The 26,077-nt window shown below is 44.0% G+C and overlaps 1 protein-coding gene across 2 annotated transcripts in view; it reads right to left on the reverse strand.

The window, feature by feature from the left end:
* Positions 1 to 26,077, reverse strand: part of SHC3 (SHC adaptor protein 3) — a 193,848-nt gene that overhangs the window by 4,279 nt on the left and 163,492 nt on the right. For both annotated transcript variants that reach the window (XM_056525398.1, XM_056525389.1), the window contains one exon: positions 2,558 to 2,844. In XM_056525398.1, coding sequence (XP_056381373.1) covers positions 2,558 to 2,844 — 287 coding nt within the window. The remainder of the gene's footprint in view (positions 1 to 2,557; positions 2,845 to 26,077) is intronic.

The following is a 26,077-nucleotide window of genomic DNA, read 5'->3' on the forward strand; positions in this document are numbered from 1 at the left end:
GTATGTGGAGTGGACTTCTATGTATAAGGTTCCTCTAATATAAAACCATATTCAATATTGATAACACTGTTAGCACTATTAGGCTACGTTCACACAGTGTATTTTAAGGCATATTTTATTAACAAAAATGCATCCATGAAAGGAAAAGGAAATTTTATGTCTGTATTTATAAAATGAATGTGCTCTATGTAAGTCTATGGGAAAGTAGTTGTCAGTATATAAAAAAAGTCCAATTTTTTCGATCCACGTAGATAAGTGATGTACCGTACTGGATACTCACTGTGATTTAGCAAATTCTTATGTAAAAACAAGGCTAAAATTGTTCTTTAATAGATTATTTGCAATAAACAAACTGTATAATATATGGTCAGAAGTTATATAATACTTTTGTTATATATTTGTTATACCTGGTCTTATTTATCCAAATACACTGCTCAAAAAAATAAAGGGAACACTTAAACAACACAATGTAACTCAAAGTCAATCACACTTCTGTGAAATCACACTGTCCACTCAGGAAGCAACACTGATTGACAATCAATTTCACATGCTGTTGTGCAAATAGAACAGACAACAGATGGAAATTATAGGCAATTAGCAAAACACCGCCAATAAAGGAGTAGTACTGCAGGTGGTGAACAGAGACTTCTCAGTTCCTATACTTCCTGGCTGATGTTTCGGTCACTTTTGAATACTGGCAGTGCTTTCACTCTAGTGGTAGCATGAGTCGGAGTCTTCAACCCACACAAGTGGCTCAGGTAGTGCAGCTCATCCAGGATGGCACATCATTGCGAGCTGTGGCAAGAAGGTTGCTGTGTCTGTCAGCATAGTGTCCAGAGCATGGAGGCGCTACCAGGAGACAGGCCAGTATATCAGGAGACGTGGAGGAGGCCATAGGAGGGCAACAACCCAGCAGCAGTGCCGCTACCTCCGCCTTTGTGCAAGGAGGAGCAGGAGGAGCACTGCCAGAGCCCTGCAAAATGACCTCCAGCAGGCCACAAATGTGCATGTGTTCACTCAAATTGCCAGCAACAGAGTCCATGAGGGTGGTATGAAGGCCCGACGTCCACAGGTGAGGTTGTACTTACAGCCCAACACCGTGCAGGATGTTTGGCATTTGCCTGAGAATACCAAGATTGGCAAATTCGCCACTGGCGCCCTGTGCTCTTCACAGATGAAAGCAGGCTCACACTAAGCACATGTGACAGACGTGACAGAGTCTGGAGATGCCGTGGAGAAAGTTCTGCTGCCTGCAACATCCTCCAGCATGACCGGTTTTGGCGGTGAGTCAGTAATGGTGTGGGGTGGCATTTCTTTGGGGGGCCGCACAGCCCTCCATGTGCTTTCCAGAGGTAGCCTGACTGCCATTAGGTACCGAGATGAGATCCTCAGACCCCTTGTGAGACCATATGCTGGTGCGGTTGGCCCTTGGTTCCTCCTAATGCAAGACAATGCTAGACCTTATGTGGCTGGAGTGTGTCAGCAGTTCCTGCAAGAGGAAGGCATTGATGATATTGACTGGGCCGACTATTCCCCAGACCATAATCCGATTGAGCACATCTGGGACACCAATGCCATGTTGCACCACAGATTGTCCAGGAGTTGGCGGATGCTTTAGTCCAGGTCTGGGAGGACATCCCTCAGTAGACCCCCTCATCAGGAGCATGGAGCAGGAGCATCAGGAGCCACCTCATCAGGAGCATGCCCAGGCATTGTAGGGAGGTAATACGAGAACGTGAAGGCCACACACACACTACTGAGCCTCATTTTGACTTGTTTTAAGGACATTACATCAAAGTTGGATCAGCCTGTATTGTGGTTTTCCACTTTGATTTTGAGTGTGACTCCATATCCAGACCTCCATGCGTTGATAAATTTGATTTCCATTGATGATTTTTGTGTGATTTTGTTGTCAGCACATTCAACTATGTAAAGACGAAAGTATTTCATACGATTAGTTCATTCATTTAGATCTGTGATGTGTTATCTTAGAGTTCCTGGACGCCTTTCTCTTCAAGTTGTTAAAATTGTTACTAGGGCAGCTTTTTAGTAGTTAAGTGCTTTCTGATCTCTGTTGCAGTGGCTGCACTGCTGCAACTAATACCTATTGTCATTTAAAAATACAGATAATTTCTTCAAAAACTGCTCATTTGTCTGCAGATTGGGTGTGGTTTTGCAACTTCGTTCCATTGAAACCAATGGAGCAAAGCTGTAATACCACACCCAACCTGCCGACAGATATCGTGCAGATTTTTTGAAGACCTTTGCTCTGTTTTTCTATTTGTGGATAACCCCTATAATATGGATAAACCAATGAGCTGATGTGGACACATTTGTACTATTGGACAAACAATGCATTGAACGCAATAGCCATAATAATAATAATACATATTCATAAAAAAAATAATTAAGTTCAAAACCCTAACTGATGCTTACAAGAAATACAAATTTGAATATAATAAATAATTAATTTATTTGAAATAAAATCTCCAAGTACAGTTTAACTTGCTAGACATCAAAATCTATTTTAGATATAATAGAAAAGGCGAGTACTTACTGTGCCTTCAGGATCTACTAGAAGAAGATGTTTGGCTTGTCCATTGTGCATGCCAGTTAACACATAAGAACCAGGATTATTGATGCTTTTTCTAACAAGGAAATCACCATCCTTTGTAAGTAGTTTCTCTGCTTCTTTCCTGCACATCTCTCCAACATACCAGGCTTCTGATTTTAGTTCTTCATGAATAGTTAAGATGGCAGCTCTGGATAACAATGGACTGGAGCAGTCTACAGAGGCATCTCTATGTAACATGGGCTGGTTCTTCAGAGCATCTTCAAATGGTTCTGTACAAAGGTAAAGGTTTTCATTTTATTTTGCAGTTACAGAAAAATATCAGAGTTAAATGGATCCTGTAAGATACACATTGCAAAAAGAAATTACATCAAGATCAAAATACAACCCACAGGGTGGCAAAAGATAGAAACCTAAAGAAAGTAAATATGCCTTGTAAATATAAGATGCACAACAAATAAAAAACAAAGGGGCAGAAACTTGCATCACCTAAGTGAAATAAGTAAACTGGCCGTGCCACCCACTTGTACTGAGCCTTTTACATCACTGTAGAGGATATTTTTGCAACAAAGTTCCCCCTATATCTTGGGGATCAGTGGAAAAAAAAATACAATCAGAATTAGGTCACCTAAGGGTATGTTCATACTACAGATTATGAACGGAATCTCTGCTCGCAGGACCATTGACGGCTATGCAGTGTTTGCGGACTTCCGCACAAAGAATAAATATGTTCTTTCTTTGCGTGGAACAATTTCAGCGGCGGAATTATCTGCCGTTGAAATTCTGCAGTGTGAACGGGTCTAGCGGATACCCATTCACACTGATGTTTATGTTTTCGGAATTCTCCTCGCAGAATTCTGCGGGAATTACATAGTGTGAACATACCATAAGACTACAATACTATACATATTAAATTTTTTATTAAGGCCTCTCTAAGGTCTTGCCACAGCAGTCAGTACTTGACTAGTCCACTCAAAAACCCTACTTTTTTATTTGTAACACTTTCCAGACTGATATATTTCAATGACTTTGCTTCATATCAGCTTTTAAATCTCATTATGTGACTTTAAATGCTGTTTTTGAGGTCTTCAAGCTGCTTCTAATTGCCAAACAGAATCTATGTAAGTGATGTTTACATTCAACAGAACTTGCGGTAAATGACTAAGAATAGGTAGTGAATACAACAATTTAACCCCTTAAGGACCAGGCCATTTTACACCTTAAAGGAGTACTCTGAATCAAAACTTTTACCCACCATTAGCAAGCTTTACCCGAGATATATAACTTAGTAAATTACCTCAGTAGCGTTACATGCAGCCATCCATGTTTTATAGCGATTCCGGAAGTGCAGCCTGTCTTTGCCAATTATGACACTCGTTCCACGCTCTCCGGCCGCCCGTGGCCATCTTTTGAACGAATCGTCATCATGGTGTTGTTCCTCCCCGAGTTATGACAGCCCCCATTAGTGCCGCTCGTTCACTCCCACCTCTGAATATTCATAAACCCCCTGGTTTACTCAGCAGCTATTCGCTCTGCTGAGTAAACTCCTCTCCCTCTATCCTCCTATCAGCATGCGTGAGGCACGCCTGCACACTCAGCAGCCTGACCGTACCGGACATGTGATCTCTCCCGTCCAATAATATAACTTAGAGTTACGCCGCAGTAACTCTAAGTTATATTCACATAGCTAGTTACGCAAGCAATAGTAAAGGGAGTAAAGTGAGATTGAAGCGCGCATGGATAATTTGTGGGGTTGGGAACCGGAGTGAGGGAGGGGTTGGGAGCGGAAGAATGCTTACAGTACCCGGAAGTATGCTAAAATACCGGGGATGATTGCAGGAGAACGGCTGGACCGATATTGGCGAGCCTGACCTCTAATGAAAGGTAATCAAGTACACTTCGCTATGGTGCCATATTTTTTTTGATCAGAGTACTCCTTTAAGGACCAGAGCATTTTTTGAACATCTGACCACTGTCACTTCAAACATTAATAACTCTGGAATGCTTTTACTTATCATTCTGATTCCGAGAAAGTTTTTTCGTGACATATTCTACTTTAACATAGTGGAAAATTTTTGTGGTAACTTGCATCCTTTCTTGGTGAAAAATCCCAAAATTTGATGAAAAAATTGAACATTTACGGCCATGCTTACAGTACCCGGAAGTATGCTAAAATACCGGGGATGATTGCAGGAGAACGGCTGGACCGATATTGGCGAGTCTGACCTCTAATGAAAGGTAATCAAGTACACTTCGCTATGGTGCCATATTTTTTTTAGATCAGAGTACTCCTTTAAGGACCAGAGCATTTTTTGAACATCTGACCACTGTCACTTTAAACATTAATAACTCTGGTATGCTTTTACTTATCATTCTGATTCCGAGAAAGTTTTTTCGTGACATATTCTACTTTAACATAGTGGAAAATTTTTGTGGTAACTTGCATCCTTTCTTGGTGAAAAATCCCAAAATTTGATGAAAAAATTGAACATTTTGCATTTTTCTAACTTTGAAGCTCTCTGCTTGTAAGGAAAATTGATATGCAAAATAAAAAAAATCTTGGTTCACATATACAACATGTCTACTTTATGTTTGCATCATAAAATTGACATTTTTACTTTTGGAAGACACCAGAGAGCTTCAAATTTCAACAGTAATTTTCCAATTTTTCACAAAATTTTCAAACTCGATATTTTTCAGGGACCAGTTCAGTTTTGAAGTGGATTTGAAGGGTCTTCACATTAGAAATACCCCATAAATGACCCTATTATAAAAACTACACCCCCAAAGTATTCAAAATGACATTCAGTCAGTGTTTTAACCATTTAGGTGTTTCACAGGAATAGCAGCAAAGTGAAGGGGAAAATTCAAAATTAATTTTTTACACTCGCATGTTCTTGTAGACCCAATTTTTTTATTTTTGCAAGGGGTAAAAGGAGAAAATTTTTACTTGTATTTTTAGCCCAATTTCTCTCGAGTAAGCACATACCTCATATGTCTATGTAAAGTGTTCGGCGGGCGCAGTAGAGGGCTCAGAAGGGAAGGAGCGACAAGGGGATTTTGGAGAGAACATTTTTCTGAAATGGTTTTTTGGGGACATGTCACCTTTAGGAAGCCCCTAGGGTGCCAAAACAGCAAAAAAAAAAAAAAAAAAAAGGCATACCATTTTGGAAACTAGACCCCTTGAGCAACGTAACAAGAAACTAAGTGAGCCTTAATACCCCACAGGTGTTTCATGACTTTTGCAAATGTAAAAAAAATATATATATTTTTACCTAAAATGCTTGTTTTCCCAAAAATGTTACATTTTTAAAAAGGGTAATAGCAGAAAATACCCACCAAAATTTGAAGCCCAATTTCTCCAGATTCAGAAAACACCCCATATGGGGGTGAAAAGTGCTCTGCTGGCGCACTACAGGTCTCAGAAGAGAGTCACATTTGGCTTTTTGGAGTCACATTTGGCTTTTTGGAAGCAAATTTTGCTCTGGGGGCATGCCACAATTAGGAAGCCCCTATGGTGCCAGGACAGCAAAGAAAACCCACATGGCATTACATTTTGGCAACTAGATCCCTTGGGGAATGTAACAAGGGGTAAAGTGAACCTTAATACCCCACAGGGGTTTCACAACTTTGGCATTTGTAAAAAAAATATATATAAATATTTTACCGAAAATGCTTGGTTTCCCAAAAATTTTACATTTTAAAAAGGGTTAAAGCAGAAATTACCCCACAAAATTTGAAGCCCAATTTCTCCCGATTCAGAAAACACCCCATATGGGGGTGAAAAGTGCTCTGCTGGCGCACTACAGGTCTCAGAAGAGAAGGAGTCACATTTTGGCTGTTTGGAAGCAAATTTTGCTCTGGGGGCATGCCGCATTAAGGAAGCCAGGACAGCAAAAAAAAAAAAAAAAACACCTGGCATTACATTTTGGTATCTAGACCCCTCCAGGAATGTAACAGTGTTACAGTGAGTACTTACACCTCACAGGGTTTTTGAACAGTGGGCCGTAAAAGTGAAAAAAAAATATTTTTTTGCACTATATTGATAGTGTTACCCCAAATGTTTAATTTTCACATTGGGTAATAGGGCAAAAGGCCCCCAAAATTTGTAGAACAATTTTGTCTGAGAAAAAAAAATACCCCATATGTGGATGTAAATTGCTATGTGGACGCACTGCAATGCTCAGAATAGAAGGAGTGAAAATTTTGTGGAAATTTAAGTCGGGGGTCATGTGCATTTATAAAGCCCCCAACAGCAAAAAAAAACACATGTGACACCATTTAAGAAACTACACCCCTCGATGAACGTAACAAGGGGTACAGTGGGAAATAACACCTCACAGGTTTTTTGAAAAGTGGGCCATAAATTGAAAAATTAGATTTTTTTGCACTAAAATGCTGGGGTTACCCAATTTTTAACATTTTCACAAGGGGTAATATGAGGAATTGGGTTAAACATTTTGGAGGGCTTTTTCTCCTGACTATAATAATACATCCACATATGGGGTAACGTGCTGGGCGGGTGCACAACAAGGCTCAGAAGTCATAGAGGTCAGTTTGTATTTGTGGCCTATGGCATATCAGTAGCTGACGGTTACATACATTCCGAGGAAAATACAAAAATGAAACATCCACATGTGGCACCATTACAGAAAGTACCCACCCTGAGGAATGGGTAAAGGGGTAAAGAGGACATTTTGAACGCACAGGTGTTTCCTACATTTATTTTCCAAGAATGGATGAAGGGTAGCTTTTTGAAAATTGCAATTTTCAACCTATGCTCTGCTTCATTTTTCTGGGAACAACTAACATGTGACTCCGAATTGTCGCCTAGAAATATGACAGAGCTCAGCGAGAACTCTTCGCATTTGAGGCGGATGTTTGTTACGGACCTAACAGTTACATACATTCAGAGGAAAATACAAGAAAGGAGCACCCACATGTGAACCTATTAAAAGCAGTACACCCCCTAGGGAAGGTGTATAGGGTGAAGTGGAGATTTGGAACAGACGGGTGTTCCCTTCATTTATTTTCCAGGAATGGATGAAGTGTACTATGGGAAAATTGCAATTTTAGTACTGATATGCCAATTATTTTCCCAGAATGATGACCCAGAGTACAGCCAAAAGTAAAAATGATGCCCGCCCCAAACCCTATACTCTGAATCATCATTCTGGGAAGGGGATGTGTGGGGCCGTCCCTATTCTGTTACCACAAATGCGCAACCCGCTCAGGTGGAGAGAGAGAGCATTGCGCATTTGAGGGAACTGCAAATCTCCAATGCTGTTGACTCTGTGTCCTATGACCCATTTTATAGGGGGAAGAAGAAAAAAAAAGATATTGGGGTATTGGGAAAAAGGTTTTGTTTTTTTGGGTGGGGGGGGTTGTTTTGGTTTAAAATTTGGAAGTCAATGTACCCTGGACTGGTACATTGGAGCCAAATTCTGGGGAATGAAAATTAGGGCAAAGGATGGAAAATGTAGTACTCCGTGGAAGTGTGATACTCCCTGAAGTAGCCTACGCAGAGGCCCGGATGATCGGGGCAAGTGTCACATTGGTACATGGTGTCCCACAGTCTCCCCTTCCTGTGACACACTCTGCATTTCTTCTGGGTTCGTCCCGTCCTTCCAGTGTTGGGGATAACACCTGGAAAGTGTTGGCCGGGGACGATCTGGGGACCTGAAGTTCCAGAGGTGCTCTGACCCGCTCGGTGGTGGTCACCAAAGATGAGGGCCCTTAGAACTACCTCGTAAAACTCCAGGAATGTCCCTGTGTTGCCAGTGTACTTGTACAGTATAAAAGAGTTGTACATGGCAACCTGTACCATGTAGACCGCAACCTTTTTATATGCACATGTTTTCCGCATGGCATTATATGGTTTCAGGACTTGATCAGAAAGATCAACTCCCCCCATATACCGATTGTAGTCCAGAATACAATCGGGCTTGAGGACCGGTCCCACGCTACCTCGCACAGGGACAGGGGTGCTGCCGTTCCCATGAATAGTGGTGAGCATAAGGACATCCCTCTTGTCCTTATACCGGACCAACAACAGGTTCTCATGGGAAAAGGCACGGGACTCACCCCGGGGGATAGGAGCATGTAGGGGATGGGGTGGAAGGCCTCTTTGATTCTTCCGGACTGTCCCACAAGCGACCGTGGATCTGGCGGCGAGGGATGTGAAGAGAGGGATACTAGCATAAAAGTTTTCCACGTAAAGGTGGTAAGCTTTATCTAGCAATGGGTGCAAAAGGCCCCAAACGATTTTCCCGCTAACACCGAGAGTGGGGGGACATTCTGGGGGTTCAAAATGGGAATCTCGTCCCTCATACACTATAAACTTGCAAGTGTACCCGGAGGTACTCTCGCAAAGTTTATACATCTTCACCCCATACCGCGCTCGCTTGGTAGGGATGTATTGCCGGAAGCTGAGTCTCCCCTTAAAGCTGATGAGAGACTGGCGGTCATACGCAGGATCAGTTCGGGGGGGACATGCCACATTATCAGCATAATGCAAACATCTCCGAATGGCCTCAAACCGGGAACGTGCCATGGCCATACTGTAGAGGGGTGTCTGGTAAAGGACGTCCCCACTCCAATATTGCCTGACACTGGGTTTTTTAACTAGACCCATATGCAGCACGAGGCCCCAAATGGTCCTCATTTCGGCTGCATCGACTGGAGTCCATTCGCCGGGTCTAGCTAAAAGTGAGCCTGTGTTAGCGGCGACGAACTGTTGGGCATACAGATTCGTCTGTGTAACCATCAAATTAACAAAGTCGTCACTGAAAAATGACCGAAAAAGTCCATTTCAGTGAACCCGACAATGTTAATTTTGATTCCTGAGTCGCCAACAAACTTAGGAATCACGGGCTCGTGGTCCGCTGGCTGAGTCCAGACAAGTTCTCCGGTATGATGTACCAGTGATCTTGGCTGGGGGGCTTTACTAGTATGAGCCCCAGGGGGACTCATACTAGCATTGGGCACAGGGTCAAGGACTGAGGAGGTTTGTGGCGCTGCACGGCGCCGAGTTCGCCTCCTTGGTGGTTCATCATCAGAACTAGATGATGATGAGGACGATGAAATAAGGAAGGTGGGGTCTTCATCGTCCTCTGAGCCGCTCTCGGTGTCGGAGGCAATTATGGCATATGCCTCCTCCGCCGAAAACGCTCTGCAGGCCATTTCCCTACTCTAATGGGGATACGGGTGTGTGTGTGTGGGGGGGGGGGAACTTTATTTAGTATGTGCTGTGTGTGGTGTGGTGCAAGACTACCTCCCTAACCCGCCCTAACCTAACCTAACCTAACTAAACTAACCCGCCCTAACAGAAAAAAATATAAAATAAAAAGAGGACTTTAAAAAAAAAAAAAAGGGGGACTTCTAGCGCAAAAAAGCCCTGCGCCAAAAAAAGCATTTATCTAATCAGTGGTGTGCGCACTGATTAGCGCTTGTGGCGGCAGGGGGTGCAGAAGTCAGTGGGGGGTCCGGCCACTCAGCCCAGAACAGTGGCTGGTGGCTTGTACACAGACCCCTACACAAAAAAAAAAAAAAATTTAAATAAAAAAACGCTTTACCCAGAAAAAAATGCACCCACCTGAACCCCAAAAAAATCGCTGATCAGTGAAAAATCACTGACAGCGGTGGGACAGGCTGCACACACAGGTACGGTCCGTCCACACAGTACACGTCAGCTACTGGTAGCACGGACCGCCTATGGGTGCAACAAAAAAAAAACGCGTTAACCGAAAAAGTGCCTTTACCAGAAAAAAAAAACGCTGATCAGTGATAAGCGTGCCTCACCGCTGTACACACAGGTACGGTCAGGCCACACAGTACACGCCTGCTACTGGTGGCACGGACCGCCTATGGGTGCAAAAAAACGCTAGAAAACGCGAAAAAAAGGGCCGGCACCACAAAAAAAAAACGCTGATCAGTACTATGGGACTGATCAGCGGCAGGTGGGCTTTAAAAAACGGTGGCGGACCGCTCTTTTATAACTAAGAGGGTCCGCACACACGCTTAGGAAAAAAAAAAAAAGATCTGCACCAAGAAAAATGCTGGCGGCAGACTGCAGCGACCCAGCAGGGCCAGGGTCACGCAGCTAAAGGTGTTACGGATCCCCGGACACCCACTGATGTGCGCTGAAAAAAAAAACTTTTTTTTTTAACCCTAACCTGTCCCTAAGTAATCTAAAGCTAACCCTGGGGGATTTCTGTGCCAAGGGGCCACAGAAAGGGGGCAAGGGGCACTTTTTTTTAACTGAGGGGATGGTGGGCAGCACGGGGCTCCATCCTGCTCGCCAGATCTCTGTGGACTGGCAGGCAGAACAGAGCAACATGCTCCTAGCCCCCACCATCCCCTCCCATTACTATGTGATTGGTGTGGCCACTTTGGCCACCCAATCACAACTGTACTGAGAGGGGTGGCAACAATGCAAGCCCTCAGTACAATACTGATGATGATTGGTGGTGTATATTACACCACCAATCACCATCTATATCCGGGTCACACGTGACCCTGATGACGCGGAACCGCTGCAGAACGCCGGTAAGTAGTTACCGGCGCCCTGCAACGATCGCCGGTATAGGAGGTCCTCCGGACCTCCTCCGTCAAACTGCCGGGATGTCTGCTGATTGATATCAGTAGACATCCGTCTCCGATCGCAGCACATCGCTCGTCTGAATTGACCAGCAGTGCGCTGCGATCGCCGACATGGGGGGTCATCATGACCCCCCCTGGGCGATATGCCGCGATGCCTGCTGATCGATATCAGCAGGTATTGGGCACCGGCTCACCTCCAGCTAGCGGCGGGGGGGCGGGAATGGTCAGGAGGTACTCATACGTCCTCGGTCCTTAACCCCTTAAGGACGCAGGACGTAAATGTACGTCCTGGTGAGGTGGTACTTAACGCACCAGGACGTACATTTACGTCCTACGTATAACCGCGGGCATCGGAGCGATGCCCGTGTCATGCGCGGCTGATCCCGGCTGCTGATCGCAGCCAGGGACCCGCCGGCAATGGCCGACGCCCGCGATCTCGCGGGCGTCCGCCATTAACCCCTCAGGTGCCGGGATCAATACAGATCCCGGCATCTGCGGCAGTTCGCGATTAAAATGAACGATCGGATCGCCCGCAGCGCTGCTGCGGGGATCCGATCATTCATAACGCCGCACGGAGGTCCCCTCACCTTCCTCCGTGCGGCTCCTGGCGTCTCCTGCTCTGGTCTGTGATCGAGCAGACCAGAGCAGGAGATGACCGATAATACTGATCTGTTCTATGTCCTATACATAGAACAGATCAGTATTAGCAATCATGGTATTGCTATGAATAGTCCCCTATGGGGACTATTCAAGTGTAAAAAAAAATGTAAAAAAATGTAAAAGTAAAAGTAAAAAAAAAGTGAAAAATCCCCTCCCCCAATAAAAAAGTAAAACGTCCATTTTTTCCTATTTTACCCCCAAAAAGCGTAAAAAACATTTTTTATAGACATATTTGGTATCGCCGCGTGCATAAATGTCCGAACTATTAAAATAAAATGTTAGTGATCCCGTACGGTGAACGGCGTGAACGAAAAAAATTAAAAAAGTCCAAAATTCCTACTTTTTTAATACATTTTATTTAAAAAAAAATTATAAAAAATTTATTAAAAGTTTTTTATATACAAATGTGGTATCAAAAAAAAGTACAGATCATGGCGCAAAAAATGAGCCCCCATACCGCCGCTTATACGGAAAAATAAAAAAGTTATAGGTCATCAAAATAAAGGGATTATAAACGTACTAATTTGGTTAAAAAGTTTGTGATTTTTTTTAAGCGCAACAATAATATAAAAGTATATAATAATGGGTATCATTTTAATCGTATTGACCCTCAGAATAAAGAACACATGTCATTTTTACCAGAAATTGTACGGCGTGAAAACAAAACCTTCCAAAATTAGCAAAATTGCGTTTTTCGTTTTAATTTCCCCACAAAAATAGTGTTTTTTGGTTGCGCCATACATTTTATGATATAATGAGTGATGTCATTACAACGGACAACTGGTCGCGCAAAAAACAAGCCCTCATACTAGTCTGTGGATGAAAATATAAAAGAGTTATGATTTTTAGAAGGCGAGGAGAAAAAAATGAAAACGTAAAAATTAAATTGTCTGAGTCCTTAAGGCCAAAATGGGCTGAGTCCTTAAGGGGTTAAGGACTCGGAAACAGGGGCGTATGAGTACGTCTATTGTCCTTAAGGGGTTAAAGGGGTTATCCACCATAAGGTGATTTTAGTACGTACCTGGTAAACAGTCATGGAGAGGCTTAGAAAGGATCTGCGCTTGTCTCGGGGCTAAATGGCTATGTTGTATGATTACCATAACACTGTGGCTAGCTTTTTGTGAACTGCTATTTCCTGTTTGAATTTTCTTTTTTTGACTACAAATCCCACAATTCCATTTTCCTCCCTCCCACACATCAGCCACCCCACCCATTAAAACATAAATGAGCTGCATCCATTCAAAAGACTTTTTGCTTTTCAATCAGGTTTTCAATCAGGGTGCCTACAGCTGTTGCATTAGATCTCTATCCCACCAAGCGATCCCTCCACCCATTGAAGCAGACAGGCTCCCTGTCATCAGCTGACTAGTGAGTCAGGTCTCGGCCGCATTGCAACCTGGGAAAAATCTGACACAACAGTAATTTTGTATGCTGTTAAAAATAAATATTGGGGTGAAAATCGAATAAGAATTGTGAGAAAACCATCACACACAGGTACCGACACTATATTATGAACTACACTAACTTTACAGCCCCTGTAGCATAGTCAAATAAAATTCAATTCCTGGAATACCCCTTTAATTTGGTTAACTGGTTGAATAGTCATGCTATGTTTACATGGTGGAATTTTAGCAATTCCACACAAATTCCATTCAGCAGAGCTCGCTGAATGGAATTTGTGCGGAATATTGGCAGAATATGCATGGAATTTGCGTGTTCTCAAGTCCCACAGATTTTAATGGAATTCCACTGCGGATTTCTGCAAAATATAGGACTGGTTTTATATTTTTATGTAGCGGAATCTCATTGAAGTGAATGTACGGTAGATTTCTATGAAATTTCTGGCGGAATTCTTCTGCAGAATTCCACATAGAAATTTCATTGTGTGAATATAGCCTCAGGGGGCAGTGATTATTTCTTCTTCGTCCTAACAGCAGCACAGTATGGATATTCAGATCCCATTTCTCCGAACTAGAACTGCCCACCTAGAACTTTTAAAAAATTAGACAATTAATAATCATTAATAATGTGTATGCATAAAAGGGAGTCCAGTAGCAGAACCAATTGTGTTTTTTCAGTCCTAAATCCTAGCAGGTGTGTGCTACACCTTTCTGCCACCCTGGGTTCAAGACAAAGTCTGGCCTTGCGTTGTTTAGGCCACATTGTTTCTGCCAGTGCTGTTCCTGGTCTAGACCAGGTTATAGAGTATTGTGGGTTTCCCAGCGCATTGTCCTGGTAATGCCTATATCCTGTGTCGCCCATCCATAGTCCAGTGTGATATCCTGGTGGACCTCCGGTATTTGTATATACCGATGTTATGTCTGGTGCTGTGCCCAGACTTTTAAGCTTATTACCCGGTACTGTATTGCTGTGGTATATGGCTCCACTACCCCCCTCTCTCCTCCGTTACTTATCTGTGTTTTGCGCAGCATCTGTTCCGGAGTCAGGCACACAAGAGTCTGAGGTCCTGGTCTGTTTACGCAGTCCAAACAGAGGTCCAGGAGGGGGCGTGTCTTGGTGAGTTGGTGCCCTTGGGTCTATTTAAGCTTAGTCTCCCTGCTGCTCTGTGCTGATGTGCCAGGCAGCAGGGTTTTCAAGCCTTAAAGGTATGGGCCAGTTCTGGGGAACGTTGTTTTGACTAGTTGCTCTGACCTAACATGTATGTGTATATTAGACTTGTGCATGACCAAAAATTAAGTTTTGTTTCTTTTTTTTTGGAATAAAATTTTTTTCGGTTCCGTTAAACCTTCGGGATACAGTAATTAGTTTTATTCTGTTTTCGGCCGCATTCGTATATATTATTTTCGGTTCTATTCGGAAACTTTTCGGCTTTCGGATGCATTCGTTATTTCGGATCTATTCGTTATATACAGTATATATATATATTTCACTTTTGTTTTAGGACGATTTTGTTATTCGTTTTAATGCTTATTTCTAATGCTTATTTGTAACGCAGTCCTTGCTGATCCTCTCTTGTAAAAAATAGCAGGTGTTTTGCAGTTGTCTCTGTGCCAGAAGTCAAGTTTTCCTCAGGTAAACTGTCCGTTTCTGCAAATCCAGTGACTCCACACTTCAGTAACACAAGGCAAACTCTCACAGGACTACCTCACAACTAATTAAACAGCCTCACTGTCTGTGATACAGTAGCGATCGACTGGAATAAGCTAATTGGTTAAAAGGTATCATGTGACAATGAACTCCGATCATGTGACCTCCCAAGGACCAATTGAAAAAATCTAATTCATCATTTACTTTTGTTTTACGGTTAACAAATGCATTCGAATGCATTCGTTATCTGATCTTCGTATTATCGTGGTTATTCGGAAATGTTCCAAATATGTTTTCGTGCGTTCGGATCAATCCGAACGCCCGAAAATGGTAAAATTTGTATAAATTAGCATTCGTGCCGAAAGGAATTGCACGTCTAGTGTGTATATCTTGCAGATGTCGAGCCACAGCACTCCCAGAAAGAGGCAGCAGAAGGTTAAACACCGTTTTTGACCACCATGCAGGTATACAATAAATCACGGAAGATATCATTAACAAATTCTTAGAAGACTGCTGGGGCATTACAGAAACCAAATGGCATCACTAGGTACTCAAAATGGCCATCTCGGGTGTTAAAAGCCGTTTTCCATTTATCACCTTCATGAATGCGAATTAAGTTGTATGCTCCTCGGAGGTCTAATTTAGGGAAGATTCTGGCTCCACGTAGATGATCAAAGAATTCTGAGATCATGGGCAAAGGGTAGCGATTTTTGATTGTAATCTTATTAAGTCTCCGAGAGTCCATGCCAGGACTAAGAGAACCATCCTTTTTTCCAACAAAGAAGAATCCAGCTCCAGCAGGAGAGGTGGATTTCCGGATAAACCCTTTTGTAAGTTTTCTTGAATAGATTTTTCCATAGCTTGTGTCTCTGGAACAGACAATGGATAAATTCTTCCCCGAGGAGGTGTAGTTCCTGGTTGAAGAATACGAGCAAGGGTGTATATTTACGTCCTTGGCCGGCTCCCGCGATATAACGCATAACGTGGTGACCCCGCGTCATATCGGGTTAGTCCCGGCATGTATCTGATGCCGGGACCCGCATGCTATTAACCCTTTAGACGCGGCGTTCAAAGTTGAACGCCACGTCTAAACCGAAAGTAAAACCTTCCCGGCTACTCAGCGGGGCTGATTGGGACCACCGCAGTGAAAATACGGTGTCCCGATCAGCTGGGACACGAGCGGAGGTCCTCTTACCTGCCTCCGGCATGTCCCCTCGGCGATTGATTGCTCCAAGCCTGAGATTCAGGCTTGAGCAATCGACCTCCGATAACCCTGATCACTGCAAAGATATGGCTTTGCAGGGATCAGGGTAAAAGGTCAGTGTGAAAGAGAAATGTGATTTAACCCTTTCCTTAATAAAAGTTCAAATCACCCCCCTTTTCCCATAAAAAAAAAAACACCATGTAAATAAAAATAAATATAAACATATGTGGTATCGCTACGTGCGTAAATGTCCGAACTATAAAAATATATCATTAATTAAACCGCACGGTCAATAGCGTACATGCAAAAAAATTCCAAAGTCCAAAATAACGTATTTTTGGTCGCTTTTTATATCATGAAAAAAATGAATAAAAAGCGATCAAAAAGTCCAATCAATATAATAATGGTACCACTAAAAACTTCAGATCACGGCGCAAAAAATGAGCCCTCATCAGAAGATGACAATTTTATAAATTTGGTATAAATTTTCCTGCATGTAGTTATGATTTTTTCCAGAAGTACGACAAAATCAAACTTGTATAAGTGGGGTATAATTTTAACTGTATGTACCTACAGAATAAAGGTAAGGTGTCATTTTTACCGAAAAATGTACTGCGTAGAAACAGAAGCCCCCAAAAGTTACAAAATTGCGTTTTTTCTTCAATTTCGTCACACAATTATTTTTTTTTCCGTTTCGCCGTAGATTTTTGGGTAAAATGACTGATGTCACTGCAAAGTAGAATTGGTGGCGCAAAAAATAAGCCATCATATGGATTTTTAGGTGCAAAATTGAAAGGGTTATGATTTTTAAAAGGTGAAGAGGAAAAAACGAAAGTGCAAAAACGTAAAAACCTGTGGTCCTTAAGGGGTTAATGGGACAATCGTAAGGGCCATGTGGTGGAAGAGTTTATGCTTGTTTTTCGCAGAATACATCAGCAGAGTCACGATAAGGGGAAGGTATGCTGGACTTAATGAGTGGTGATGAAATTGGCTTAGGTAGAAAGGGCTCCAGACAGTGACCTTGACAATAAGTTCATAAGTTCCCCAACGAGGAACTTCTCCAGAATTCCTATCAAATTGAGGAGAAGGACGTTGAGCCAGGGAAGTCCTAGAAGAAATTCAGAAGTACAATGTGGAAGCACAAAGAACTGTATCTTTTCCTTATGCAACAGCCCCACTTGCAGAGTAAGAGGTTCAGTTTGATAAAGGACCATACCCCTCAGATTCTCTCCGTTAACAGAAGAGATATACAGAGGCTTGTCAAGCCGAGACAACGGCAACCAATGCTTTTAGGCCAGGGTGGCATCAATAAAGTTTCCCGCGGAACCAGAGTCCAGGAAGGCAGAAGCGAAGAATGAAGACTTGAGCAGGCATGGTCACACATGGAGAGGTACTATTCTCACCCAGGGACGCCTCTCCTACATGCCCTAGGTGCGAGCATTTCCCGGATGCTGAGGATGAAGAGTACACTCTTTAAGGAAGTGTTCAGGACTGGCACAGTAAAGACAAATAAGTTCTCATTGCATTGTTGGTTTCTTTCTTGTGAAGAAAGTCTAATGCGGTCCACCTGCATGGGCTCTTTTGCCGGTGGAGTAGGAGAGAGTTGTATAGGACGTTGAAAGATGGGAGCCAAATGGGGAAATCGCTGTGGCCGAAGTGGTTCTCTCTCATGACGTAGCTCCTCTTGTCTCTACGAGAACTGCACGTCAATTCGAGTGGCAAGATTAATTTGATCAGTCAGGGAGGATGGAAGATCTCGAGCCACCAAGGTATCCTTGATCCTACTAGAGAGACCCTATTTAAAAGTAGCGCACAAAACCTCATTATTCCAGGCCAGTTCAGAGGCCAAGATGTGGAATTGTACTGCGCATTCTCCCACGGAAGAATTTCCTTGAGAGAGATTCAGTCTCTGCAGAAATGCCCGGGCCAGTTCCTCAAATACATTATGGAATTCAGCAAGGAAAGTCCGGAGATTAGAGGACAACGGGTCATTGCGGTCCAACAGCGGGGTAGCCCAGGCCAAGGCTTTTCCCGAAAGAAGGCTGATGACAAATGCCACTTTTGCACACTCAGTAGGAAACTGGTCCGCTTGGAGTTCTAGGTGCATGGAACACTGAGTTATGAAGCCCCTGCACAACTTTGGATCTCCATTATATTTAGTATAGGAAAGAGAACACAACGGTCATAAAAATTTGCCTTTATTGGTCTGTATTAAAATACATATGACACACACAAAATATATTGAAAACTTAAAAATATCGATAGATAAGGTATTTTGCCACAACACAGCTGGTCCCAGATATGGACCAATTGCTAATGGCCCCTATGTCCTGCCCTGCTGGTCAATGTGGACCCCCTACCTGTTAATGCAGGGAGGCCTTCCTATAGAGAGCCAACTCGTATCTGGAACCTCCTACCTCTCCCTAGCAACAGGAGTGGAATAGAAGGCCAGGTGCAGTAGAACATAAGGCCAAAAGCAGTCAATTAGCTGGTGAGAACAGTTCCTCCAGAACAAGTTAGTGAGTATTTAGAGAATATGAACACACATTATATAGTCATTTACGTGCTTACAAATCAATGCTAGTCACAATAAAGCAATATCCAACGCGTTTCATTGTATCGCGTAAACAGGCGGTACAACTCATCAGGGACTAGTGCCTAGTCCCTGATGAGTTGTACTACCTGTTTACGCAGTGGGGGAGCAAGAATAGCCGGGAGAAGCACGAGGTGAGGAGATGCCCGAGACTCGCATGCAGGTGCGTTCCTCACAGCGAGTCCTGGAGCCGCCGCAGCCACTAGATGGGAAGCGCTCATGGCCAGACAGAATGGCAGGAGCATTGCCCCTAGCAACACCAGAATGAATGGCCGTAGTGCTTCCCCTAACAGTCACATCTGGATAAAATCCTGGAAGAAAAGAAGAAAGATAAAGCTCTTGCTCTTCCTCTGACCTTCAGAAACAGGTCATCCAGATTTCAAAGTAATAAAGGAAAGCCATCCTTTTAAGGACCAGGGAATCAAGACGTTTTCATACCCACTTCCAAAACAAAGGGAAGAAGAAGCAGCCAGATACTACTGAGCAGAAGTCTGAATCCTGACATCAGGCCTTTGTTGGATGTAGGCGCAAGATTACAGCACTTTGTCGCAGCCTGGGAAGAAGTCATCTCAGACACTTGGGTGTTAAATATCATCAAGTGGTGTCTTATTATAGACCTGAGGTTCCTCAACCAGCATCTCATAAAACGAAAATTCAAGATGCACACTATAAAATTGGTCCTCAGTGTCTTGCAGCCAGGAGAAGTCATGTCATCCATAGACCTCAGGGATGCCTTCCTGCACATCCCCATTCATGTCAATTCCAGAAAATTCCTAAGGATTGTTATCCAGGCGAAGCCTTTTGGCCTTTCTCCAGCACCTCGTGTCTTTACGAAGGTCGTCATAATCCTTGTTGCTTCATTAAGACTCCAGGGTATGAAGATTATACTGTACCTGGATGACTGGCTATTCATTGCTCCATCTCCAGAAACTTTAAGAATGCATCTTCAGCTGGCTCTGGATTTCCTCCAGAAGGTATGATTTATCCTAAACCTAACACCAACCACAAATTTCTAGGAATGCGGATAGACTCAAGATCTATGAAGGTTTTTCTTCCAGTCCACAAGGTTGATCAGATTGTTCACAAAATTTGTCACACTATCTCTGTATCCAAGATAACTTTTCGCTCAGCCATGAGCATGCTGGGACTTCTCACGGCCTCTATAGAGGCAGTTCTCTGGGCCAATGCCCACTTCAGAGAATTTCAAAGAGAAATTCTTCATTTCTGGAACAAAAATCCAGCATTCCTCCCCTCCAGGATGTTGCTGTCGGGACAGACTCGCAAGAGCCTCTTATGGTGGAAGAACAAAGAGAATCTGCTAAAAGGCAAAAGTTTCCAATTCTTCCATAAGAAACCATAATTACGACGGATGCTTCTCTGATGGGTTGGGCTGCTCACATGGAGAATTGTTGGATACAAGGTCGATGGTCACCGATAGAGATGAGCAAACTTTTCAAAAATTAGATTCGGCCGATTCGCCAAATTCTCCCGAAAAGTTTGTTTCTATCCGAATTTGTTTGCGGCGAATCAATATTAAAAAAGGCTATTTCTAGCCTACATACAGCCTCTATAGGGGTATAGAACACTTTGTTGTGTCCTAAAATGCATATGGAGTGTGCTGAGGTAGTAAAATAATACTGTTATTCAGAATAGCATGCAGATTACCGGCATCGCTCTTAGAATCACTGCCGCACAGCAGCACAATGACAGAGCCTGGTGATGGCATCAGTGTCAGGAGACCATACAGTGACTGAATGACATAGCGTGGAGGTGTTGGCAGCATGAGGACACCATATAGTGGCTGAATGGCACAGCGTGGAGGTGTTGGCAGCATGAGGACACCATATAGTGGCTGAATGACACAGTGTGGACATGTTGGCAGCAAGAGGAGACCATTTAGTGGCTGAATGGCACAGCGTGGAGTTGGCTGATGCACTAGTACACTACACACCAGGGCTTCACAATCCCCCCCCAAAAAACAACACAATATATGACATTTTTGCCAAAGATTTCTCATAGGTAGCACCCGCTATCCAAAAATTAGAAATTTCCAGACCCAGGCCCCACCTCTGCGGCATCAGGAACCCATATATTGCCTGAAGGACACAGCCTGGAGTTGGCTGATGCACCAGTACACCAGTACCAGTACCCGGGCTTCACAATCCCCTCCAAAAAACAACAACATTTTAGAAATTTTTTAAAGAAATACCTTTGTGTAAGAACAAGTGCATATCCAACAGTTCACAAGACTCTATAATGCAGGACGGTGGACCACCCAAAGACATTCTTCTCAAAAATAATAAACCACACAATGTTTAACATTTTTTTACAAAAACGAATTCAATATGTGTGTAAGCACATCTGTCACCAAAAGATCAGATCACCAAAGGACTTTTTTTGCCCAAAATGATGAAGCAGAGTTAATCCCTGTCCGTATTTACTTATTTATTTTTTCATTAAAAAATCACATGCAACAAGCGTTCCGTTGTGTAATGATTAGCATTCTGGAAAATTCAATTTTATTACCGATAAAATTATCAGTAAAAAAAAAAAAAAACACTACCCAAGAGTATTTAATTACCCCATACATTAGACCAGGAGCAGTCAGGAGTAGGCCTCAGCAGTACCCAAGAGGCTTTAATAACCCCCTACCTTTGCATGATCAATTGCGAGATCGAGCAATACCAGGTGTGTTATGCCCTCAGATTTCCGGGGCCGCTCCACTGAACGGATTAGCGTGTCTCTATCTTTCATCGACCGTTGCTGGTAACCCGCTAACTCCCGGAAAGGTAAGCTGCCGCGAAGCAGGTGGTCTCTCCCGGGCACGTTTGGCTCCAGAATTTCCACTACTGCCACACCACGCTGACTGCCAACCATGCTACCGCCTTGCTGACTCAAGGGCAACCTGCAACTCTCTTCTCCCGATGATGAACCCCCCTTCTCCTGAGATCGAGCAATAACAGGTGTGTTATGCCCTCAGATGTCCGGGGCCGCAGGCGCGCTCCACTGAACGGATTAGGGTGTGTCCATCTATTTTGGTAGCACCCGCAATCCAAAAATTTTAAATTCCCAGACCCAGCCTCCACCTCTGCGGCATCGGGAACCCATAGATTGCCTGAAAAACACAGCCTGGAGTAGGCTGATGCACGTGTACACACCTGTGCTTCACAATCCACCCCAAAAAACCACAAAATTTTATTGAAATTGTCTGACAAAATAACTGTTTTTTTTAAAAAAAAAGCGCATATACAGCAGTTCAGAAGACTCTATAATGCAGGATGGGGGACCACCAAAAGACATTCTTCTCAAAAATAATAAACCACACAATGTTTGAAATTTGGTTAAAAAAATTATTAGAAGATTAGATCAAAAGATTAGATCACAAAAGGATTCTAATCGCCAAAAATGATTAAGCAGAGTTAATCCCTCTCCATATATATATTTTTTTTTCATTAAAAAATCACACGCAACAAGCGTTCCGTTGTGTAACGGTTAGCATTCAGCAAAATTCAATTTTATTACTGATAAAATTATCAGTAAATTTAACAATAACACTACCCAAGAGTGTTTAATTACCCCATACATTGCACCAGGAGCAGTCAAGAGTAGGCCTCAGCAATACCCAAGAGGCTTTAATAACCCCTTACCTTGCCCGATCAATTGCGAGATCGAGCAATAACAGGTGTGTTATGGCCTCAGGTGTCCTGGGCCGTACTAGCGCTCCACTGAACGAATTAGCGTGTCTCTATCTTTCAAGTGTTGCACGCTGAAACCAGTTCGTGATAGGGATCTGGGATTGCAATTATTTAACCTTAAAACGAGGAATTACCAGTAAGTGAGGGTCATAAGCTAGAGTTGATTAAGTCCCTGCCCTTTGTACACACCGCCTGTCGCTATAAGCGATTGGATTAGTTAGTGAGTTGGTTAGTGAGGTCCTCGGATCGGCCCAGGCGGGGTAGGAGAAGGCCCTGGCAGAGCGCCGAGAATTTAACGATCATTGTTGAAATTTGCATTAAGCATGTATTTAGCTACTGCTAAACATCCAAAAATTTAAGGCCCAAGGCCAGAGGCACCAGGGAGGCAAGTAGTTCCTGAAAGACACAGAATAAGTCTGGAGCATGTATTTGCAGTACCCAAGAGGTTTTCATAACCCCTTACATGTAAAGATCAATGTTTACATTTGCATTAAGCATGTATTTAGCTACTGCTAAACTTCAAAAAATTATAGGCCCAAGGCCTGAGGCACCAGGGAGGCAAGTAGTTTGTGAAAGACACAGAATGAGTCTGGAGCAGTCATTCGCAGTACCCAAAAGGGTTTCATAACCCCTTACATTTAAAGATCAATGTTGACATTTGCATTAAGCATGTATTTAGCTACTGCTAAACTTCAAAAAATTAAGGGCCCATGTTAGGAGCATAGTTGTCCCCCAGATTAGGCAGCATAGATGTCACCCAGATTAGGCAGCATACATGTCCCCCACATTAGGAGCATAGTTGTCCCCCAGATAAGGAGCATAGTTGTCCCCCATATTAGGCAGCATAGATGTCCCCCAGATTAGGAGCATACTTGTCCCCCAGAGTAGGCAGCATAGATGTTCCCCGGATTAGGAGCATACTTGTCCCCCAGATTAGGCAGCATAGATGTCCCCCAGATTAGGCAGCATAGATGTCACCCAGATTAGGCAGCATAGATGTCCCCCAGATTAGGAGCATACTTGTTCCCCAGAGTAGGCAGCATAGATGTCCCCCAGATTAGGAGCATATTTGTCCCCCAGATTAGGCAGCATAGATGTCCACCAGATTAGGAGCTTAGTTGTCCCCCAGATTTGGAGCATAGTTGTCCCCCAGATAAGGAGCATAGTTGTCCCCCAGATTAGGCAGCATAGATGTCACCCAGATTAGGCAGCATATATGTCCCCCAGATTAGGCAGCATAGATGTCCCCCAGATTAGGAGCATAGTTGTCCCCCAGATTAGGCAGCATAGGTGACCCCCAATCAGCGCGGGCCGGTCAGAGCCAATCAAAGGGCCGTATGTGGCAAGCGGGCCGTACAATGCCCAGGTCTGCCCCAGAGGGTTTCATAACCAACCACAATGGAAAAAATTTTGTTGTAGGAGCATGGTCAATGTACTCAGACCCATCTGTCATTGGTGGCTGGAAATCCTGGCTGATCCATCCCTGATTCATCTTGACATACGTCAGTCTCTCCACATTTTTAGTGGGCAGACGAGTTCCCCTTGGGATGACTATGGCCCCAGTAAACACCCGCTCTGATGGCACACTACTGGCCGGGCAGGACAGCTTTTCCAGGGCAAACTCCGCTAGTTGCGGCCATAAATCGAGTTTGGCTGCCCAGAAGTCCAGCGGATCTTCAACGGTTGTTGGCAGGGTCATGTCGAGGTAAGCCACCACCTGCTGGTTCAGGTCCTGCTCCATGTCCACCTGCTGCTGATGAGTAGCTTCACTATGCGGCTAAAGGAAGCTACTCATCAGCGACTGTAGACTCAGACTGCTGCTGATTGAGCCGGTACTGCTCCTGCCACCACTGCCCTCCCCAGCAGCCGTGGCAGTTGAAGGTGAGCGCAGAGGGCCCCCCGAGTCAGACCTGCGAGTGGATGGACCATGTGGCCGACTACCTAGAAGCTCCCTGAAGTAGGTCAGTTTGTCCTCCCTCTAAGTGGGTGTAAAAAAGGCCCCCATTCTGCGCCGGTAGCGAGGGTCTAATGAGGAGGAGATCCAGAAGTCATCGCGCTGACGAATTTTGAAAATTCAGGGGTCACTATGCAAGCAACTCAGCATGCATCATGCCATTTGTGACAGTGACTCGCTGGGACTACCTGCCTCCATCTCCACTGCATACTGCCAAGGTGTGTCTAGGTTCTCTGTCTCGCCTCCCTCGTAATAACCCTCCAGCTCCTCTGGCTGCTCCTGCTCCTCCTCTCCTGTCCAATTACCAGAAACACCGGCCATCTCATCCACCGTAAACTGTTCTCCGCTCTGCCCCTCATCATCCTCCTCCAGTTCATCCCCCACAGGACTCATGTAGCCTTCTGTGTAGGCGCAACGTCTTCATTGCCGTGACCAGCCATGTTTTCAATAATTTTTTGGAGTAAATGTAGGAGTGGAATTACGTCATTCATGGCGTAATTCGAGTGACTAACAAAAAATGTGGCTTCCTCAAAGGGCCTCGGCAAATGGTAGGTGTCATGTATGAGCTGCCACTCATTCACATTGAAGTTACACAGGGGAGTACTCCTATCTGCTTGTATCATCAAAAAATCTGTGATGGCTTTTCTTTGTTCATATAGTCTGTATAGTTAACATATGGAGGGTGGAATTCCAACATGTGGCAACGTCACAAATGAGACTATGTTGCGGGATACCATTCTGACGCTGCAGCTCAAGCAAAGTGTGCTTGGCGGTGTACGAGTGGCTGAAGTGCATGCACAGTTTCCTTGCCATTGTCAGGACGTCTTGCAAATGGGGTGAAGACTTGATGAACTTCTTGACAACCAGATTCAACACGTGTGCCATGCAGGGCGAATGGTTCACACTTCCTTGTCGCAACGCGGCCATAATGTTCTTCCTATTGTCGGTCACCATGGTTCCCATTTCCAGATTTCGTGGAGTAAGCCATACTCGGATTTCTTCCCTAATGAACTTTAGCAGTTCCTCCCCTGTGTGACTCCGTTCACCAAGGCAAACCATGTGAAGGGTGGCTTGACACCGCTGTGCACTACACACGTGGTACGATGAAGGGCCACCGAGATTTGTGGAGCAACAGAAAAAACTCAATTGGGCCGAAAAAAGAGGAGATTAGATGCTCCATACAGGTAAAACAGCTGTGAGATCTATGACGCAGGTGACTTCTATACAGCACCTCTATGCCTGCTATATGGAGTAAGGAGAATACAAGGTTTTGCTAGAATCGTTCTCGGTCAGAACTGCAGCAACACTGTGCCCTGTATCTTTCCCTAATGCTGATGTCAACGCTACTCGTAGCGGTCGGATGCTGTATAACGCCGTTGTATGCGATCAGTGCACAGACGTGCAGTCACTTCCTTTCCCTATCTCGTGTGGAGAATATATGACCAGAGGGAAGATGGCCGCCGATTATATAGGGCTGTGACATCACAGGGGTCAGTGAACACTGATAGGCTGCATCTGACATGTGATTCAGGGTCAGCCCGCCTACCTTGATTCCCGCGCCAGCTTCCCACCCTCCCATGGTGCCTTGCCCCATGTACTGACATGTGGAGCCGCCATCTTAGGTCTAAACCAGCCTAGAACGCAGGAAAATGGAGTTTAATAAAGCAATTCGTGAGATCGAATCGCGACGAAGTTCGTATTCGATCAGAATCAAATTTTTCCTGAAATTCGTAACGAATTCGGGTTCGTC

The sequence above is a fragment of the Hyla sarda genome, chromosome 1 (assembly GCF_029499605.1).
Source record: "Hyla sarda isolate aHylSar1 chromosome 1, aHylSar1.hap1, whole genome shotgun sequence".
NCBI classification, from domain to species: Eukaryota; Metazoa; Chordata; class Amphibia; order Anura; family Hylidae; genus Hyla; species Hyla sarda.